Source organism: Carassius gibelio, chromosome B5, assembly GCF_023724105.1.
Source record: "Carassius gibelio isolate Cgi1373 ecotype wild population from Czech Republic chromosome B5, carGib1.2-hapl.c, whole genome shotgun sequence".
In the NCBI taxonomy this organism is placed as follows: domain Eukaryota; kingdom Metazoa; phylum Chordata; class Actinopteri; order Cypriniformes; family Cyprinidae; genus Carassius; species Carassius gibelio.
In genome coordinates, this window is record NC_068400.1 from 37,300,197 (window position 1) to 37,312,666 (window position 12,470).

At 34.7% G+C, this 12,470-nt stretch overlaps 1 protein-coding gene across 1 annotated transcript; it reads left to right on the forward strand.

Moving 5' to 3' along the window:
- Positions 1 to 1,804: 1,804 nt before the first annotated feature.
- On the forward strand, positions 1,805 to 4,969 carry ela3l (elastase 3 like). Its single transcript, XM_052557432.1, has 8 exons — positions 1,805 to 1,930; positions 2,050 to 2,138; positions 2,508 to 2,605; positions 2,784 to 2,912; positions 3,591 to 3,727; positions 3,883 to 4,028; positions 4,498 to 4,650; positions 4,864 to 4,969. The coding sequence occupies exons 1-8, from the start codon at positions 1,891 to 1,893 to the stop codon at positions 4,879 to 4,881; spliced, it is 810 nt and encodes a 269-aa protein (XP_052413392.1). The 5' UTR covers positions 1,805 to 1,890; the 3' UTR covers positions 4,882 to 4,969.
- Positions 4,970 to 12,470: the final 7,501 nt, after the last annotated feature.

The window sequence follows — 12,470 nt, forward strand, 5'->3', positions numbered from 1 at the left end:
GGTTCCAATAATTTTTTTTTTTAAAATAAATAAAAAATAAAGCAGCACAACAGTTTCAACACTGATAATAAATCAGCATGTTAGAATGACTTCTGAAGGATCTCATGAAACTGAAGACTGGAGTAAAGGCTGATAAAATGTATAGCTGCCTAAAATAAATCAATTATAATTTAAAGTCTAAGTCTAAGAAATTGCAGTAATATTTTTGCAGTAACATTGCAGTAACAGACGGAAATTAAAATATCATGAAAATATAACATTAAGTTACAGATTTCCTTTTTAGTCATTTTTATAAGATATTTTACATTAGATAATGTAACCTCATCAGCAGCAGGGTGACGTAACCACAGCAATCTTATCTTCTGTTTGACAGACTTCAGGATAGTGTGTCTCAATCTCTAGATGAGATTGAAGCTTCTCCATGCAGTATAATGGGCTTCTGGGTGAACATTCCCCACATTATCCTTTGAATAAGAAGAGGGCATCTAATGCATTAGGTTCTGTGAGGTTGAATCCTGAGTCTGATGTTTATAAGTAAACACTATAAGTACACTTGTGTCTGCTTTTTAATCCCCATGTCAAAGTGCAAACTATGTCCAAACTTTTGTAACTGCTTTGTCTTTAGACAACAGATAAACTCAGTGTTTGTGTGTATATTCAAGTGTCTTTGTTCACATTTAATGTTCAGTTGTAATCAGCTCTAAATTTAAACAAAACCGGTTGACAATTGTAATGTGTTAAAGACTCAAAGGTTTTGCTTTAATGCATTTTTACATAAAAATGCAAATTTTTAATCAATTCTGTTATTTAGTAGAGAGTTGTCATAAAACGCAAGCTGGGGCCAAAATGTGCTTTTATGATATCTTGACTCTCAGTCTGACAATGAATGACCATCATGCTATTCTACTTTTATGTCATAAAAAGTACATACAGTATGTAAAATCTAAGGTGTGCTGAGTAGATTCAATAGCGCAATATCCTTATGCCTAATTTTCTGACCTAAAAAAAGCTAAAGTAAATGCAGACATAGGTCAAACCCAATGTTAAACTCATTTCCATGAGAACGTACCATCTGTTGACCTCATTCAAACTTGACCAAAAGGTTTTCCTTACAGTACATTAAAATAACTAAGAGAACAAAAAATCACTAAAAACATGTTTAACACCAACACACTAAAAATATCTAATGCAGCGCAAATGTTTTCAGTATTGATACCAAAAAATGTTTCTTGAGCACCTACTGTAGTCAGCATTTTAGAATGATTTTTGAAGGATCATGTGATAGAAAAAAATAGAGTAATTCCACCAAAAGAATAAATGAAATTCTTAAATAAACTGAAGAGAAAACAGCTATTTTAAATAGAAATAACTTGTAACAAAATCACTGTTTTCACTTTATTTATGATGAAATTTATGAACAAAAAATACTTTTAAAAACATTTAAAAATTTGCTAGCTAGCTAGTTGTTATTTATTCAATTTTTATAAATATTTATTAACAATTTCAAATATTATTTTCCAGAAGAAAAAGTAGTCGGCCTGATGGCAGGAGACTCACCTGAAACTAAGTTGATCAAATATCATAACAAATATAAATTGAAGACCCTTTTCCCTACAAAAGAATGTCTTTTTTTAAACCGAATGCTAAATTGTTAAGGACTGAATGTTAATATACATAATTTAGTAAATATTAGTGAAGACAGAGGTTTGTGCATGAAGGCCGTGTGAATGGATTCAGAGAAAGCAGCTGTTCAAAAGCCGATAATTTTTTTTCCAGGCAAAACAGGTGCACACTTCATGAAGCACGTATTTCATAATTTTGTGTGGCCGATGTCACTAATAGAGAAGGTTTAAAAGCAGACAAGTGTTCAGCAAACTTACTCAAGTCAAAATGTTCACCCTCATCCTAGCATCAGTGCTCATCGCTAGCGGTAAGAAGTCTGCACACCTGAACAGATCTTAGAGGCCTGCAACATAACAATTACAGATATTGTTCTATTATATATGCACCTGATGTAAATTCTGAATTTATTCTGAATTTCTACTGCAGCCTTTGGGTGTGGAAAACCACCCATTGAGCCTCTCATCTCTCGTGTGGTCAATGGAGAGGAAGCCAGACCCCACAGCTGGCCCTGGCAGGTTTGTACCACCGCACCATTTTGTAAGCCTTTATTTCTCATTCTTTTTCACCCTTGAAAACCCTGCAACTCTTTCTGTCGAATTTCTGCTTTCCAAACTTTGTCATCACACTCATTTCCTTTCTTCATCACATTTATGCATTTGGCAATCACTTTTATACAAAGCAGTTTACATCATTCAAAGTTTAGATTTCATAGATTAATGCATTCCACTGGACTCAAACCCATGGTAATTTTCCATGGCAATCAACTCTATGATCAAATTCATGATCTTGGTGTTGCCAGTACAATGCTCCACTATTTGAGCAGTCTATATAAGTTCAGCATGTATCTGTATGCTTAATGAACTTTTTGTGTGTCCCATTATCAGATCTCTTTGCAGTATCTCAGCGGTAGCTCATGGCGTCACACTTGTGGAGGATCTATCATTGCTGAAAACTGGGTGATGACTGCTGCTCACTGCATCAGGTATAATTGTCCAATCTATTGTTCATCTTACATATTAATCTTTGGTTGGTACAGAGTTCAATTAAACAGCACTAACAACATGAATTCATTTTTAACTGTGTTCAGGGTTGTAAACTTGACATTAATAGATTTCCACTGGATTTTAAACTTGAACCATCATGCATTGTCTGTCCTGTAGTTCTGGGCGCGACTACAGGGTGCATGTTGGTAAGCATGACCTGTCAGTGTCTGAGGACGGCTCCAAGACCATCAGTGCACAGACGATCATTGTGCATGAGAAATGGAACTCCATGTCTGTGTCTCTTGGGTATGTATTCTACTTTGGAGAACTTTACATAATTATGTCATATTTAATTTTAGGCCTAACTAACAGTTAACAGGAAGGTAAACATGTCTTGTCAATACGTTGGTTAAATCCATGCATTTTAAATTTGAAATAATTAATTAGGCTTTTATGGAATTCTGGACCACTTTACTGTAAAATCGACCAATTTCTGTATGATACTTTTTTGCAGACCAATTGTTTTAAAACTGTAATAAAATATTTTTTTTTTCACCATGTTTTTAACATAATGTTGGCACAGCTATTTTTAGCTTGAACGTGAAAAGCTTTCAGAGTGTTTATTGCTTCCAGTTACTGTAGCTGGAAAAATGGAGCCCTGTTGTTTGTTTTCATAGTTTACTTCATTATAATAATAAAAAATAATAATAATTTTGTTGAGCAAATAATACTACCATTTACTGCACATTATTTTTCTTCTAGGTATATGCCTGAAGCAATAATAGATTTTAAGTCTCACTCATTCACAGGAAATAGCTCGAAAAATATGTTGGATTATAAAACAATGTGATTTTATAAAACTCAAATCAGTTTTACTTTATTGTACAGTCAGTTTGTCATTTTCACCCTGTCAGGTTTATGTTGAGGGTATAAACACAGTAAGTGTAAACAACAGCTGTCACTTGTGATCTTGTGCTCATTCAGAAACGACATTGCCCTGATCAAGTTGTCTGAGCCTGTGACACTGAGTGACACTGTTCAGCTGGGCTGTGTTCCTCCTGCGGGCTCCATCCTTGAAAACAACTACCCCTGCTATATTTCAGGCTGGGGAAGACTCTCCAGTAAGTGCTTGTGCACACAACACATGACATATACTGTATATAAACAGAGTCGTAACATTTTTAGTGTATAAGAAACCTGATTTTTCTACATTTACATGAAGTACATGAACTGAACAAAAGTTTGTATAAACCTACACACTGTGGTTGTGTCCCAGCTGGAGGCCCTCTTCCTGACAGACTGCAGCAAGCACTGATGCCCGCTGTGGATCATGCCACCTGCTCCAGGTCTGACTGGTGGGGTTCCACTGTCAAAGAAACCATGGTCTGCGCTGGTGGAGATGGCATTGTCGCTGGCTGCAATGTGAGTAAAGTTATTCTGTCTGTGATCATTTATAAATGATCTTTTAAAACATCTATATTAGCTTATATTTACAGCATATTTTTAACTCAGGCATTATCACTCAAGTAAGAGTGTTTTCAATTAATATTAATAATAATGTAATATAAATTTCATACATTTTAGATACAATGTTGTCAGTAACCTTTCTGTTTAGGCTCTGCCAATGAATATCATTCCAAACCAAACAACAAAAGAAATGAATCTGGGTTTTTGAATAAATCGGTTGACAATGACTCAATTGTATAAAATGTAATCACTTGCTTATAGGGCAAAACCATTTAAGTGTCACTAAAATGGTCTTGGTATACCATGCACAAAGCAAGTCTAATCCTACTAAAACAAATAATTGTATGACATAAATATTTTACACACTTTTGTGTGTGGACTACAAATAAGTATATATATATATTTTTTTGTTAACATCTCTCAGGGTGACTCTGGCGGTCCCCTGAACTGTAAGAACTCTGACGATGTCTGGGAGGTGCATGGTATCGCCAGCTTCGTTTCTGGTTTTGGCTGTGACACCGTGAAGAAACCTACTGTTTTCACCCGTGTGTCCGCTTTCAATGACTGGATCGACAAGGTATAAACCAATATGCTTTTACAGAAGTAATGTATTCACAACACATAGCTATACTAATACAGTTCTAAGGCCATTCTGTTTAACAAATCCCTGAGCTTTGGAAATGACCTAAAGAATATTAGAGAGATTGGCATGTGATGAATTATACATATGAATAATCAATTACATATGCAGAATATGTTTTTCATTCCTTTTTGTCTTTGTTTATTTAAGGTCATGATGAACAATTAAGATGAACCAAGGATGCCAACCTTTTTTTAATACCAGAAAACCAACTCTCCAAGAAAAAAGTAAATAAATACATAATGGTTCAACAAGGGATCAACTACTTCCATCATTTTTTTCCTTTCTCACTCTCCCACACTGCTGCAATAAAAACTGCCAAATGTTTCCCAGAATATTAATCTAAATGCCAGTTAACTGCATGAAAGCATCTCCTGATGAAGTACCTGAGAGTTTCTATGTTGCACCCATATGTCAAACACAATGAATGCAGCAGATTTGAATGTCATTTTTTAATGGTATTTAAAAGATTGCAGTACCTCAGAGAACAATAGATCATTTGGCCAAAGGAGGTGAGGCTATCTATGATCGCTTCCCACTCAAGTGTAGGAGGAAGGGATGATAATCATGACCTACTGACATGCAACAATATCATGTGAAAACAGCACATGGATGATGAGGGATCTGTGGTTTTAAGTGAAGATAATGTTAAGAGTCAGCTGTAAGAATTTTGAGCCACAGATGTTGAGGGAAACTAATCAGATTATTGCTTTTGAGAGTATGTTATTTCTCATCCCTGTTTTTTTTTTACAAGGCAAATTACAGGAAACTCTTTGCTTCTCAAAGAGCTGACATTCTCTCTCTATCTCTCTCTGCTGCTTTCCGTACTCCTAATGGCTCCATGGAGACTCCTGATGGATCCTGACTTGTTAGTGGTAAACCATAAAAAAAAAACATTTAATAGCTGCTCTAAGCTGCATTCTTCAGCACAAATGCATTTAATACTGTATTATATTTTTAAAGGAGCACCCAAGCATTTTTACGGTACTTGCTCATGTCATAATAAAATAAAATATATATGTACTTATATAACATCTTCAACAATATTACATTCCCCAAAAAAACTCAGATTAGTTCTCCAACAGTATGAGATTTCAGTGTCTTTTATTTACTTAGTCCTCCATATAACCCGTGGTTCTAAACTGGGGGTCAAGACCCATTCAATAAACTTACAAGAGGCCTTTGAAATTTTTTTTTTTAAATCAATACTTTTTAAAAATACATTACACTCTATACAATAACTCATCTGGAACACAACATCAAGAAAAAATATTTTATTGTATGAATTTCGTTTATTTTCCTTCTTTTAAAATAATTACTGTTGTCAATCCATTTTTACTTTCTATATTAACTATATAATACTTATTTGAATCATAGCTACATGGCTACTGTATAGAGTTATAGCCTGTCTATTGGGACTTAGAATTGATTTGATTGGAATAGTTAGTTGCATCTTTTAACTTGAACTATACACAGACACATTTGTAAAGCTAATATAAATTTATTCTTTTTTTTTTTTTTTTTTAAAGCAGTTGTCTTCCAGACACTGTGGCACAGCTTGCGCCTGCCCTCCAGACAGTGCAGGGACATCCACGTCGTCTGCGACGCTCGTGATGTTATTGGTTTACAGAGTTTAACGTTTGTTTTCGTTCTCAGGACAACACAATGACAACCACGCCTACAGTCACTGACTGCGGGGAGGCTCACTGAGTTATAGGTTGCGAATAACGCCACAACATCTGCATATTATCTACACTCGTAAAGTAAATATTACGTAAGCAATGTCACTGGTGAGATCTCTCAGTAGCTGACGCTTCAAATCAAATCAAATCGATTCATTGGATGCTGAACGCGCGCGGTCACGGACCAGTCTGTATCTGCAGTGTCTCGCGAAAACTTTTTGATCCGACTCCACATCTGACCGCAACTTGATTCATATAATCGGTCGGCATCAGAAGTGCTTGCAAACATCTAAGTTCACTTTGCAAAAGCAGTATCGCCATAACAGCTGAGTTTACGCTCGGGATGAAATGAAAGATTGCAGCTTGGCGCGAGGCGGCTCGCATCGTATTGTTTTGAACGGAGAGCACCATCATCACATCTTATAAACAGGCAAGTTCATCGTTTTATAGTGTTTATTGCTTAATTTTGATGTAAAGACATAGATAACCATTTTCTCATTCAGCTGAATGTAGTCTTGTCTGCTGTATTCAGCATATGTGTGGGACAGACAAGTGTTTCATTGTTCCCCTCATATTTCATTTAGGGGGGCAGGGCTGTTTTTCTCAAGGACTAGTAGACTACTTCAACTAGTTGTTTTGAAATATGTCCTATTTCTGAACAGAAAAACAACAATAATGTAAACTATTTACTTGAATTACCATATTCTAGCACAATTTGAGTAGACCTAATATATGTAATACATTTATATAGATCAGATTCTCAAATATATCTTGGCCTTTTGAACATATGAATATTGTTTCATCTGGAACAAATGCACAGGCATATATAAATACTGCCCACTATAAAAAAAATATATTCCATGTATCTTTCTTTCTTTGCATTTCAAAGCAAACTGACAAAACCTTTTGTATTTGTTGGTGGTTTTATTTGAGCTGTTTATGTTAACTTTTCACCTCTCTCATAACTGTCATAAATAAAATCATCAATAAAACCTAACATCCATCTGTTCTCCACACTGCCTTTTCTATGTGGGGTTGCAGGGAAAATTAGCAATTTACTTTTTTATTCTTTATTTATAGCCCTATATTAAAACAAAGTAAAATAAGAAATTGTGACTAGCTTGGTTTAACTGCAGTATGCATGTAAATCAAAGTGCAGTTTACATTTTCAGACCTATATATAACACCAGTGGAACCCTTTTCCCAAGATGAGAGCTGAGATCTTACATTATGTCCTCTGATTTGCAAAGAGATTTTATAGAAGCACTACTATAGTATTAGGTCTGCATTATTCTGTGTGCTGTTACAAGAGGACTGATGCAGGGAGGGTGTTTGTTTCTGGAGAGGCACTCAAAGCATATTGCTAGTAAAATTATATTGTAGCCTAAGTGCCCTCGTTAGTCTGAACCCTTGAAGTCTGTATGAGGTAAATTGTGTTCACTCCATTTAAAGTGTAATAAGACTGGGTTAAATTCTCCATTTTGTTTAGTAGAGTAACACTGGCCTAAACTTGCATTCTAACGTTGAGCAGAATATTTCTTTCTCAGCCAAAGAGATAGAAAGATTTTCACAGAGAGTATACAAAAGGCATTATTTTTCTCAAATTTTCTTGAGACTCATTTGTTTTTCTCATAACGTGAAACCTGAGCTCCCTACTGTGTCAGTGAAAGAGAGAGAGAGAGAGAGAGAGAGAGAGAGAGAGATTGATGCTCATCTATCTTACCCACGTGTTGTCTCACTTCAAGCTCGGCTCTTAACTTAAGGATGATGAGAGTGGAATTGCTCTGGATTGACCCTCCAACTGTAGTTTGAGCTCTGAAAAGAGAACTGACCTTATGGTAGAGAAAACAACTGGAGATAAGGTTAGAAACTGATTCACCATGATGAACAGTCTTGCTGTAGATACACGGACGTTAGGTAGAGGACAAACTCTCAAAATTGGTAAATCACTCTGGGTGCTACACATATATCTTTTCTGAAAAATGTGTCTGTGAGAGGAAATGGGTTTTAGGGCATTTCCATCCTCCATCACATTTGTATTTAAAAATGTGCTTGGGAGCACTGCAGAATGTCAATGTTTTGTCACATCGTTATCATTATAGCAAAGAAAGAAACTAAATACTATGACAAATTTTCACTCAAATTGAAATGCTGACAATATAATTTATAATAAATATGTTGTATTCATTTAGAAAAGAATACGGATCATTTTCACTAGTGGTCTTATGACCTTTGGGTCCCACTGTATGTATATGTTTTCTTTAGAAGTGAGTAAATGAATGACCTTTAAATCTAAATAAATACAAATTGTTGCATTAAGAAAATATTTTTGTCTTCGTTTTTCAGGAATCATTCAGATGCTGAGGATGTTTCATTTTGGATCTGGCTACATAAAAAAGACAGTCAGCCTTTGTAGAGAAGCAAACCTTTGATCAGTAGATCACTCTTACTCACTGAAGGACCAGATGGTGTTGCTGGCTCTGTCAAGAATCATGAAAAATGGCAGCAGAAATGGAAGCATGGTAACTTATTGAACTGTGATTTTATGTGTCTCCCCTAAACTTGGACATCAGATTCTTGAGGTCAACTCGCCATGGAGACAGAACTAAGAGCTGGACTGTCTGCAGCTGCCATAGTGGCCATTGTGTGTAACTCAGTAGTAGCTGTGCTTATTCTCATTCTTTTCGTCATACTCTACAAAGCCTGCAAAATTCCCTCCTCTCCTGAGAGGGCCCCAGTGCTGGCAGAGACTCAAGAGCCACAGAGAACTGAACAAAAATATTTATTAACTGCAGCTTGAAATTGAAAAAATAAATAAAACAAAATTAAAATGAATATATTCACAGGGGCTGCTGGAGGAACATTTTAATAGTCACCTTTGAAGATGGCCCTGTTTAAATGTGAAATGCACATATAACAGACAAGTTCTAACATGAATTGGAAAATTTGGTAAATCAAATCATTGGCAGGACTGAGGAATTTACCTAATTTTTGTATTTATTTTCTTGTTAAAGAGGATCACACTTCAGTAGCCTGTGATGTTTGTTCAGCAATAAATGTTGCTCATCAAACATCTAAAATATCTGATTCACTTGTGGTTTTACATTGTTGCATTTTGTCAGAATTCTCTTAGATGACGATGTCATAAATCATGCTATTGTCATTTGGTGCTAGACTCATATTTTTGTTAATGCAGAGTTTGTGTTTAGAAGAATGAAATGCATCTCACTATTTTAACATTTTATTCTTATAAAAAATAGAAGTAGAAAAAATAGAAACTCATTCATAATTTCTTTTTGTTTGAGTTTGAAATCATTACCAAAGTTATAGATCATGCATATTGAAATAAATGGATGATGCATGAGATATATTCAAAACAAAGTCCATTTAACACCAGCTTTTCTTTTTTTTTTTAAGCTTGTATCTTGCACTAGCCTTGCACTTGTGTTTGTTGATGATTTGCAACTGGAGGATCATTACGTAAAGACACCAAAGCCTCTTATCTATTTTACCATGGTTGGACACAGTCCATCTGTTAGTCTATTTATTGCTCTTCATAGGACATGTGGTCACTTTGTGCTGGTCTTGTTCCTTGTTCTCATGCCCAACCAACAAAAAGTTCATTTTTTCCCCATGTGTGCTGCTGATCTCCAGTTCAAGTTATAGCTCTCGTCAAAGATACATAATTTACCAAGCAAACAAGGAAGGTTTTATTTGAAGAAATAGAGTGACAAAAGTAGGAGACTGTGAGGAAAGGGAAAATATTTAAGTGTAATTTGAGCATGTTTATGGCATGTTGTCTATTGTTCACAGGTTAGTAGGGTTAAAATAATGAACTCTACATACAGGTTATGTCATGCATGTGTTAAGGAGGGTTTTCTATCCACTAAGACTCTACAGCATTACATCTCAGTCCTGATAGGATTATGAGACACTTCAGGAGGGCATAAGAGCTCAGCCATGTGAAAGGTTACTGGTAAAATGTACCATGATTATAACAAGCACAGCACACCAAGCGTTTTTTACTCTGTCACATTGTCAGAATAAAACATTGCAAAACATGCATGTGTAGCTTGTCAGTGAAACAATGCCCTCATAAGTGCACCTTTGTGTTTATGCACCTTTAAGAGGTATCAAATAGTGTCAGTTTAACTGTTTCATATTTGTCTATAGATATATGTCTATAGTGTCTGTCAGCAACAGCCTATTTGGTGATAATCAAAGGTTAACAAATGGTTTTTTATATTTTTGTCCTTGGATATCTTCACTGTAAATAAATTGACATGACTGCAGATCCTATATAAAAGTACAAGTTTAAATGCATGATTTTAAACTAAAATTGAGTGGTTGCACTTAATAATATGTAGTGTACAATAACTATTCATTATCTGTTCAAAACCATAACCTTAGGAAATGATGATCAGGTCTCGAATGTTTTGTTTGCAATGCACACTTACTTGGTGAAACAGAAATAGAAATCAATTTTATAATGTAGTAGCTTTAATGTTAGTTTGTTTGTTGTTGTTTTTTAACAAACATTCTCCTTCTTTTTGTTGTTACAGAAAGATTTTGATGGAAAAAAAAACTGTAGCATTTACACATACATAGTAGCTTTAGAATTGATTTGCCCTGAGGTGAAGAATTACATAACAACATTATGGGCCACTGGAATAAAATCCAGATTACTAATAAACCATAATCTGCATTCCCATGTGAGGATGTCATGGTTTCATATATTTTGCTGAGGACCGATGAAACACACATACATTCCCCCCAGAGTTACAGAAGGTATTTATGTGTCCACTGACATGTATGAAAGCAAGCATCTATGTGTATTTTTGTACATCTGACTACTTTTTATTAAAAAAAAAACTCTTATCACAGCTGGTTATATTATGTTTCACATGGACTGTTTGTATGGGTATAACCTCTTAAACCCTTAGAGAGGTTATCAAAGAGATCATAAAATCCAAATATGAACTCTCACAACACCAACAATTGCTCATTTTCTTTTTCCAGTATCGTGTTTAATGTTCTTATCTCAGTTATTGTATCTTTTACAATCAATTATCTCACAATGACAATCAATTATCTCATTTTGTATGCTCAATAACAATCAACTCCATCATCACATTTATCATAGTTTAATTTAAGCCAATCTAACCTAACCTATGCCTCCATTGTTTTATTGAATAACTGAAATATAAAACATTTCATAACAATGTTATATATATTCAGGGATGCTTTTAAAACGTACTTTTAATCCTTCTGAATGAAGATGCAACATTTACTGTCATTTTGTAATTTTACATGACTTGATGTTAGTCAGTGATATATCAGTAGGTCTATATAATGCTGAGTCCGACATTAATGCCACAGCGGATTGATCCTTTTCATATTGCTCATAACCTTTGCCAGGCTGATAATGTAATCATTTCTGAAATAATCTTCAGTAAAATAATGTTTGATTGTTTCTTAAGCTTTGTTGTTTTGCGCCATCTACTGGCCATACGTTTATTTCCACGATTATGTTCAGGAATATAACGGGAAAATACAGTTCAGCATTAAAAAAAGAAGGGAATGTAAAGACTTTTATGGACATTACATAAGACTGCTTTTATTTATTTATTTATTTGATAGGTTTGTTAAAGATTAAATTAATTTAATTTCTAGTCAGTGCTCGTTTAAAATTACCCAGTTTATGCTGAGTTGGTATTAAACATAATTAATAGAAAAGAGGAAAAAATAATTCATTTTGGAGTGTCTTATTCCAGTTATCACTGGAAATTTAAATTTTTATGTAGGCTACCTTGTTCTGAAAAAAAAAAAAAAACTAAAGAGGAGAACAAACCCCATCTAAAATGAGGGGGTGTCCTGACCTGAGAAACCTAGGGGAATTAAACAGGGCAGGACAACAGAAATGTAAAAAAAGAAAATAAAAAAAGAAGAAGAGGAAGAAACCAAATAGGTTATTAGCCTAGCTAACATTGCCTATTTATTATTCTAACATTGTCTGTTTTTCAGCTTGCTCCCATACAGGCCTTATAGGCAGTTTTATTAAGGTTCCTATCCAGA

Bases quoted from the DNA above. Each gene is read 5' to 3' on its own strand.
- ela3l (XM_052557432.1), top strand. From the start codon at position 1,891: ATGTTCACCCTCATCCTAGCATCAGTGCTCATCGCTAGCG. The intron at 3,728-3,882 runs GTAAGTGCTTGT...GTTGTGTCCCAG, and splicing joins AGGCTGGGGAAGACTCTCCA to CTGGAGGCCCTCTTCCTGAC. The intron at 4,029-4,497 runs GTGAGTAAAGTT...AACATCTCTCAG, and splicing joins GCATTGTCGCTGGCTGCAAT to GGTGACTCTGGCGGTCCCCT.